Raw genomic sequence first — 8,769 nt, forward strand, 5'->3', positions numbered from 1 at the left:
TGGCAAATGGCAGTAGCTTGGATGGGTCAGCATGGACAAATTGGGCTGAAGGGCCTGTTTCCGTGCTATATAACTCTATGACCCTCTATAACTCTTATCTACAATTTTTTCCAAAGTTTTAATTTTTCGAAGTAAATGCTACTTTATTTAATTTTACTTTAGGAAACAGGACATTTTCTGTGTTTTCCCACTGCTGGGTGCATACCTGTGATAGCAACATCAGGTAAGCGTTTTATTACTGAGATGATGGCTATTCAGTTTCAATTAAGCTGGAGTTCCCCATTAGTTTTCCTTCCATTCAGTAGTTTCTCAAGTAATATTCTGAAGTCTTCAATGTGTCATGTTCTGAGTGAAAATAGCTGCAAGTTTCTTTCTGTATTTTTTTTTTTTTCTTTCCCTTCCTGTTACTTGAAAATAATTTACAACTGAGAGTTGATTAGGATTTTTTTGTGTGGTTTGGATACAACATTGAAATGGGGCCCTTCAGCCTGCCGAGTCCACACCACTCATTGATCGCCCATTCACAATAGTAGGAAGTTATCCCGCTTTCTCATCCACTCCCGACACACTGCAAACCTGCACACCTTTGGGATGTGCTAGGAAACCTGAGCACCATGAGGACACGCACGCGATCACAGGGAGAACCTGCAAACTGCACACAGACAGCACCCGATGTCAGGCTTGAACCCGGGCCTCTGGCACTGTGAGGCAGATCCACCATACTGCCCTAAGTGCTTTTTGTGGGCATTAAAGGAATACATTTTGTACTTCAATATCATTTTGATGAATTGTTTTATCACTCTGTGCATGCGCCGTTAAGCATTGAATTGAGTCAAGCCAAAAGCTGAGTGCAGAAATATAATTTTTTTTATTGGTTCTGCTCAACGTGATCGATGTGACGCTTGTAGAGCTGCTGCTTCCCAACTCCTGCAACCAAGATTCAAATCAAAGCAGGAAAAATGTTCCCAATGTTGGGCGAGTCCAGAACCAGGGGCCACAGTCTTAGAATAAAGGGGAGGTCATTTAAGACTGAGGTGAAAAAAAACTTTTTCACCCAGAGAGTTGTGAATTTATGGAATTCCCTGCAACAGAGGGCAGTGGAGGCCAAATCACTGGATGGATTGAAGAGAGAGTTAGATAGAGCTCTAGGGGCTAGTGGAGTCAAGGGATTATGGGGAGAAGGCAGGCACGGGTTATTGATAGGGGACGATCAGCCCTGATCGCAATGAGTGGCGGTGTTGGCTCGAAGGACCGAATGGCCTCCTCCTGCACCTATTTTCTATGTTAATCCTGTGATATCGATGTGGAGTTTGCACAATCTCCCCCTGATTGTGGCGGTGTACTTCAATTTCCTCCCACATCCCAAAAACATAAGTTTAAACCAAAATTGCAGATGCTGAAAATCTGAAATAAAAATGAAAATACTGGAAACACTAAGTAGGTCTGGCAGCACCTGTGGCTACAAATGGTTAACACTCCAGGTGATAAGCCACTCTTGCAAGTTAGATTTGGCTGAACATAGGCATGAATTGATTTAGAGTCAACCTCCTAGACTGATCATTCTTTGCAATGTCTAACCTTCAAAAGCAGTTTGGTGTGAGGTCACAATGTACTTACAGTTTCTAAGTGCTTTTTCTTCAGTAGTTGTCTATCTTGGATTCACTTTCTCTGTTGAGTTGAATGAGAACTTGAAGCTTCATTGCTAAATGTTACTGTGTGAAGATCGGTGTCCTTTTCTCTTCAACAACTTACAATTTTCTCTTCAACAACTTACTTTTCTGAAAAGGCAGAATGCACCCACAACTTGAATACTGCTGCTAAACTTGCAGTGACTCTTTGAGCGCCCCCTGTCATCGCAAACAGGTAACACCGGCATTCCGATGGGGAATCTTGCTCATTTAAATAAACACTGGTCTTATGCATCTATAATTGTCACCTATGCTTGGTCGATCCCAACATAATCATCACAGCTTTGATCTTTCCTGTAAATTACAAAGATGTTATTTTACACGGCCTTCCTACACTAACATTCCCTGGTTGTCCATATTCTAGATATTCATTTCCACTTAATTCCTGCAGGAACTAAGAACAGTGGAACTTGCTTCTCAGTTTGTTTTTTTCCCCATCCTTGTTATCTGGGCTATTAACATCTCATCTTGTTGTCACCTAGTTTCTGCGGACTTTATTTACTACAATGTTTTACCTGCTGTTTTTAACCGCAGTGAGAGGCATAAAGAGTTTAATCTAAAGTAGTGATCTTCGAAGAGCACTTTAAAGAGTCATTTAGTTTGTAAGTACATGTGTATATCGGGAAAAGATTCAATACTATAATGTATCCCTTGTTCAGCTCCTACTGCTGAAGCACAATTCAAGATTTTTAAGAAATGAAAAATTAGCAAAAATGTATGATTGACCATGAAACAACTACAACGGCCTCGATTGACACAAAATGCTGGAGTAACTCAGCGGGTCAGGCAGAATCTCTGCAGAAATGGCAAAGGTGACGTTTCGGGTCAAGACCCTTCTTCAGACCGAGAGTCAGGGCACTGGGAAACTAGAGGTAAGGAAAGGTTCAGAACAAAATCAGAGCCCTCACCAATGAACGAGGAAAGATGGAGCTCACAAATGATCCATTGTTGGCTGTGGAAGAGGTGCTAGCAAATGGATACAAACAGCAAAACGAGCAGGATGGCTAGGATGGGGGAGGGACGGAGAGAGAGGGATTGCAGGGGGTTGCTTGGAGTTAGAGAAATCTATATTTATACCGCTGGGTTGTAAGCTGCCCAAGCAAAATACGAGGTGCTGTTCCTCCAATTTGCACGTGGCCTTAATCTGACAGTGGAGGAGGCCCAGGACAGAAAGGTCAGTATGGGAAGGGGAATTAAAATGTTTGGCAACCAGGAGATTGCAGAGGCCATGGTGGACTGAGCGGAAGTGTTCAGCAAAGCCTAGAGCAGGGATACCTATTCAAGATGACAGTAGTCTCTTCTCTAAAGCATAATTAAACAATGTTTAATAGATTCTAATCTTTTAATTGTTGCTCATATTGCTCCCCTTCAGAGGCTTCAGTAACACTGAGACACTGTGCAGTGAATACAAATACTACTGTGAGCAGTGTCGTAGTAAACAAGAAGCCCAAAAGAGGTGAGCATTTCCCTGCAGTGAATCCAAAAAAAATGTATGATTGTGGATTATCAAATTAAGCCTGCTTGGAAAATCTTTGTACAGTAATACTGTACAATTTTTTTTATTTTTTGCATTAACGGACTTATTTCTTTGGTTATTTATTCTGCCTCACTGCATTGTGTCCTAATTTGATAGTAAAATGTTCTTAGTAAATTATGATTTAAAAACTTTTTTATGCAGTTACTTAAAATAGATTCACGACTTTGACAAATTCAGAATCTCCATGATAATGGTGCTTCATATTTTGCTGCAAGTTGAAGTGCTTGCAAACGATTCAAATATAATATTGTTCTCCACTCTTCCATTCGCAGAATGAGGGTAAAGAAACTACCAATGATACTTGCGTTGCATTTGAAACGTTTCAAATACATGGATCAGCTCCACCGATACACGAAACTCTCTTACAGGGTGGTTTTCCCCCTAGAACTGAGGCTCTTTAACACTTCGGGGGATGCCACCAATCCAGATCGAATGTATGATCTTGTTGCTGTAGTCGTTCACTGTGGCAGGTAACTTCAAACTCTACACTCTGCAAAATATTTTCTTCAATGGAAATCGCTATTTAACTGATACAGTTTGCATGCAAATGTTTTTTCAGTTAAATGTTCTTTTTGATGCATGTTCAAGTGGATTTACACCTTTTCATACCTCTAGTTTCCCTCCCCCTTGACTCTCAGTCTGAGGAAGGGACTCGGCAAAAAGGAATAGGAAACATCACCTATTCCATTTATCCAGAGATGCTGCCTGATCCGCTCAGTTAAAGCCCTGTCCCAATGTACGAGTTCATTCAAGAGTTCTCCCGAGTTTGGCCCTGATTCGAACTCGGAGATTTACGGTAATGGCCGCTCGTAAGTACTCGGGGCTCTCGTGGACATGTTTCAACATGTTGAAAAATCTTCCCGAGCTTACCGTGTTTCCCGAGTACCTGCCGTTAGCGTTACGAGCCGCTAAGAGACGTCCCCGAGCTCTGACGTACCCGCTACGTTCATTCTACGTGCTTACTACGAGTTAGATTTTTTTTTTTTAACTCAGGAGAGCTCTTGAATTACCTCGTACAGTGGGACAGGGCTATTACTCCAGCATTTTGTGTCTGTCTTTGGCGTGGAACAGCATCTACAATTCCTTCCTACACGGATTTAAGTGTAATGAATGATGCCACATTGAATTACGATGCAACTTTCCAGGACCTCGGTTAGGCCGCATTTGGAGTATTGTGTGTCGTTCCCATCACCCCTTTATGTGAAGGATTTGGAGAGGGAGCAGGAAAGGGTTAACAGAATGTTGTCTTGTGTCACATTGCCCAGGGTTTTAGCTACGAGGGGAGGCTGGACAAACTTGGATTGTTTCTGCTAGAGGTTGAAGGGAGGCCTGATAGAAAATTATGAGTAGTGTATAGGGTAGCTTGCCTTCTCCCCATAACCCCTGACACCCTTACAAACCAAGAATCTGTCAGTCTGCGCATTAAAAATACCCAGTCTCCACAGCTGTCTGTGGCAATGAATTCCACCCTCTGACTAAAGAAATTCCTCCTCATCCCCCTTTTAAAGGTACGTCCTTTTATTCTGAGGCTATGACCTCTAGTCTGAGACTCTCCCATTAGTGGAAGCATCCTCCCCACATCCACTCTATCCGTGGGAGATATGGGGAGATTCCACGACTTCCCTCCTCCATTCCTGCAAGTGTCAGATTTACACAATGCATTTAGGTACTTAAGTATGAAATTAGATTTATTACTAGACCAACAGGATTTATTACTAACACTATTGTACTGCTTTGTAATACAGTTTGCCTTGTTATGTTGTTGGGTATGATATGAAAGTTATATAGTTATATAGAAACAAGGAAATGCAGATGCTGGTTTACAAAAAGAGGACACAAAGTGCTGAAGTAAGTCAACAGGTCAGGCAGCATCTCTGCAGAGCATGGATAGGTCGTGTTTTGCGTAGGGACCCATCTTCGGACTGAAGAAGGGTCCCGAACCCGAAATATCGCTTATACGGGTCAGGATGCTGCCTGACCCGCTGAGTTACACCAGTGCTTTGTGTCTCACAAATGTATATCCTTTGGATGGCGCACTGGCACAGCAGTAAGAGTTGCTGCCTTGCAGCACCCGCAGGGCCGTAGACCCGGGTTCTATCCTGACTACGGGTGTTGTCTGTACAGAGTTTGTACGTTCTCCCCGCGACCGCTTGGGTTTTCATCGCAATCTTCGGTTTCCTCCCACACTCCAAAGACATACAGGTTTGTAGGTTAATTGGCTACAAGCCTGTAGTGTTATGATAGTTATTGGACGGGGATCACTGGTCAGCGCAGACTGGTTGGCCCGAAGGACCTGTTTCCACGCTGTATCTCGAAACTAAAGTAAATAAACGTAACTTTATCACTTAAAACAACTCAAGTTACGATTTATTGTAAATAAAAATGCGTAAAGTCTGACATTAAAATCTTATTCTTCTAGCGGGCCAAATCGTGGACATTATATCACTATTGTAAAGAGTCATGGCTTTTGGTTGCTATTTGATGACGATATTGTGGAGGTAATCTCTTCCGATTATAATCTTTAACATTGTGTTAGATGACTTTGTAATTAATCTTTTTTTTTGTAAACTTGTCTGATAAAGTCCCACGATGGTAGAACCTTCTCTGTCTCTTCACTGATACAGAAGGTATCCTGTCGTAAAATAGTTGCCGCCAGTTTTGTGATTGTCATTAAAAAGAAAATCTCGACTGTGCTCTTTGATAGGCAAAATAAATTCTGACGTTTGATTTGTATAAGCACTTTTCCAAGGGCAATGGGCTGGAATTTGAGGACTACACTAAGGGTATTATAGGCTTTAAACAAGGACGTGGCTCAAAGTACAAATGCACTTTCAAGTGCAATCTGTTACATGACTGTTTCCTAAAGCGATTATCTCAATGATTTGATAAATAAAACAAACAATTTCCCAGCAATCCTCTCTGATTTTTGATTACAGCGGAAGAAAAGGACACTCACTGGCTTACAACTGTTAAATGTATAAAAGAATAGTAATAAAAATGAACTGCAGATGCGGGTTATGCCAAAGATAGACCCAAAGTGCTGGAGTAACTCAGCGGGTCGGGCAGCATCTCTGGAGAACAGGGATAGGTGATGTTTCGTGTCGATACCTTTCTTCAAACTGAACAGGTAACATTCGGACCGAAGAAGCGCCCCGACCCGACCCGAAACATCACCTATCTATGTTCTCCAGAGATGCTGCCTGACCGGCTGAGTTACTCCGGCACTAAGTGTCTTTTTTTTGTTTGTGTAAACCAACAGCTGCAGTTCTTGGTGTCTCCGAAAAGAAAATGGTTTTTAATATTTGTGACGCCTAAACAAAAAGGTAGTGGAGCAAAAAAAAAAAAAAAATTGTCGTAAAATATTGAATACTCAACCTGAATTGTTCTTTTCAAATTACAGAAAATAGACGCTCAAGCTATTGAAGAGTTCTATGGGTTGACATCGGATATCTCCAAAAACTCCGAATCAGGTTACATTCTTTTCTACCAATCAAGGGACTAAGAGATTTCAAGTAGGAGTTACTTGTCATGTTGAAGATAGCTGGTACGCGACAGTAATACCCACGTGCGCCGTGGGACTGGGACCAGCTAAAGAGATCGATGAACAACAAGGGTACTATGGTATGCAGGCTGAGAGTATGAATGTCTGCCTACAGCATGACGGCACAAGACTTTTGTGTTCCGTACCACTCTCTTCCTGTTATTATGTATCATCTTCCAAAAATCATTGTACACTATTTAGGCGAAGAGAAGACAAGTTGGCTTTTTTTTTCCCGGTGACTTTTAAAAAGAACTGGTTTTGAATAATATAATTTGACTTTTTTAAGCATATTTGACACTACTGTAAATTATTTAGTTATTAATGTATTAAGTCAATGAATTGATTTTGGCACTGAGAACATTCTGATATGTGAAGAACATTGATTTTTTTTTTTTTTAACTCTTAAGTTTTCTTTCAGATATAATTTTTTTTAATGGAATGCAAACTATTATTTCCTCCCAGATCAAAATTATGGAGTTTAAGAAGGAACTGCAGATGCTGGAAAATCGAAGGTAGACAAAAATGCTGGAGAAACTCAGCGGGTGCAGCAGCATCCATGGAGCGAAGGAAATAGGCAACGTTTCGGGCCGAAACCCTTCTTCAGACGAAGGGTTTCGGGCCGAAACCCTTCTTCAGACGAAGGGTTTCGGCCCGAAACGTTGCCTATTTCCTTTGCTTCATAGATGCTGCTGCACCCGCTGAGTTTCTCCAGCATTTTTGTGTACCGTGAAAATTATGGAGGTTCGATTATGATCACTGAATTTTTAGGCTTATGAAGCGATGAGGTATATTGGCTTGCTGTAGAACTAGTGTGATCAGGGCTATTTTTGACAACAGGTGCTGCTGAATTTCATTCTTGCAACAAACTCGACTAAATTATGTGTATATAAAGTTGTGAGAAGTGAATGAAAATTAATACCTACGAAAGGTTTAATTTAATTTGGAGATGTCTTATTCATTTCAAATTCGTTTTACTCCAGCTCCAACTATTTCCCCCACCCTCGCTGTCCACCAACTGGTGAATACACACTCCCTTGGTGACTAATGGGCCAAGCTCAGTGTTTTCGATGGCACTGTGAACACATGCTCTAGCTTCTGTAATGGAAAGTTATTCAGGTCATTAGAGACATGTATTTTGTATATTGGGCTCAACATTTTTACAGACAATCAGCGTGTGATTTGAAAACTTGCAAGATGTACGATAGTGCAAGATGTAGTATAGATTGAAAACCTGTTGCAAAGTGCACTTTTGATACAGATTTATAAGTATCTAAACAGGCATAACTTATGAGATGTGTTTTGACACAGTCTTGTATTCCAAGGATGCTGCCTGTATTGAATAACACAGGCAGCATCCAAAAGAAATGGTCCAAAATAAATTCTGAAATGATTCTGTGCAGTATAATATAAATTGGCCAATTAAGGCTCTGAATGGTTTCAATAAGCTGTTTATTGTATCTTCCTGATTCTGTTCTTTATTAAGCCTTTCTGTGCCTTGCGCCATGCCCATCGACAGCCAACTCATTCTCAGGTCCATAGTACTGTAACTTGGAGCAATTCCTTGGTAGGATATGGGTCTCTGATACAAACCATCGAAGCTTCAGCGCCGCCTTATTGCTTTGAATTATCTTAAATTAAACTCTCATGTTGGTGGTAACTTTGGGTGGCACTGCTGTAGAATTGCTGCTTTACAACACCAGAGACCCAAGTTCGATCCTGACTAGGGGTGCTGTCTGTCTGGCGTTTGTACGTTCTCCACGTGACCGCGTGGGTTTGCTCCAGGATCTCCGTTTTCCTCCCACACTACAAAGACGTACAGGTGTGTGTGCGTGTGTGGGTTATGTTGGTGTGTAGTGATCACGGAAGGGCCTATTTCCATGCTGTATCTAAACTAAACTAAACAAGGTATGAATGATTTCTGAACTTGTCTTTCTCTTTGATAATTGTGAAGGCACTAACAAAGGAAAAATTGAATAATGTAGAATAAGCATTCAGTGGCTTAG

The 8,769-nt window shown here is 41.3% G+C and overlaps 1 protein-coding gene across 3 annotated transcripts in view; it reads left to right on the top strand.

Moving 5' to 3' along the window:
* The window catches only part of LOC116979202 (ubiquitin carboxyl-terminal hydrolase 12), a 41,816-nt gene extending 34,504 nt beyond the window's left edge, over positions 1-7,312 (top strand). For all 3 annotated transcript variants that reach the window (XM_033030766.1, XM_033030767.1, XM_033030768.1), the window contains 4 exons: positions 3,061-3,144; positions 3,498-3,695; positions 5,645-5,723; positions 6,626-7,312. In XM_033030766.1, coding sequence (XP_032886657.1) covers positions 3,061-3,144; positions 3,498-3,695; positions 5,645-5,723; positions 6,626-6,727 — 463 coding nt within the window. In that variant the 3' untranslated portion in view covers positions 6,728-7,312. The remainder of the gene's footprint in view (positions 1-3,060; positions 3,145-3,497; positions 3,696-5,644; positions 5,724-6,625) is intronic.
* The last annotated feature ends 1,457 nt before the right edge of the window (positions 7,313-8,769 follow it).

The sequence above is a fragment of the Amblyraja radiata genome, chromosome 12, assembly GCF_010909765.2.
Source record: "Amblyraja radiata isolate CabotCenter1 chromosome 12, sAmbRad1.1.pri, whole genome shotgun sequence".
NCBI lineage: Eukaryota > Metazoa > Chordata > Chondrichthyes > Rajiformes > Rajidae > Amblyraja > Amblyraja radiata.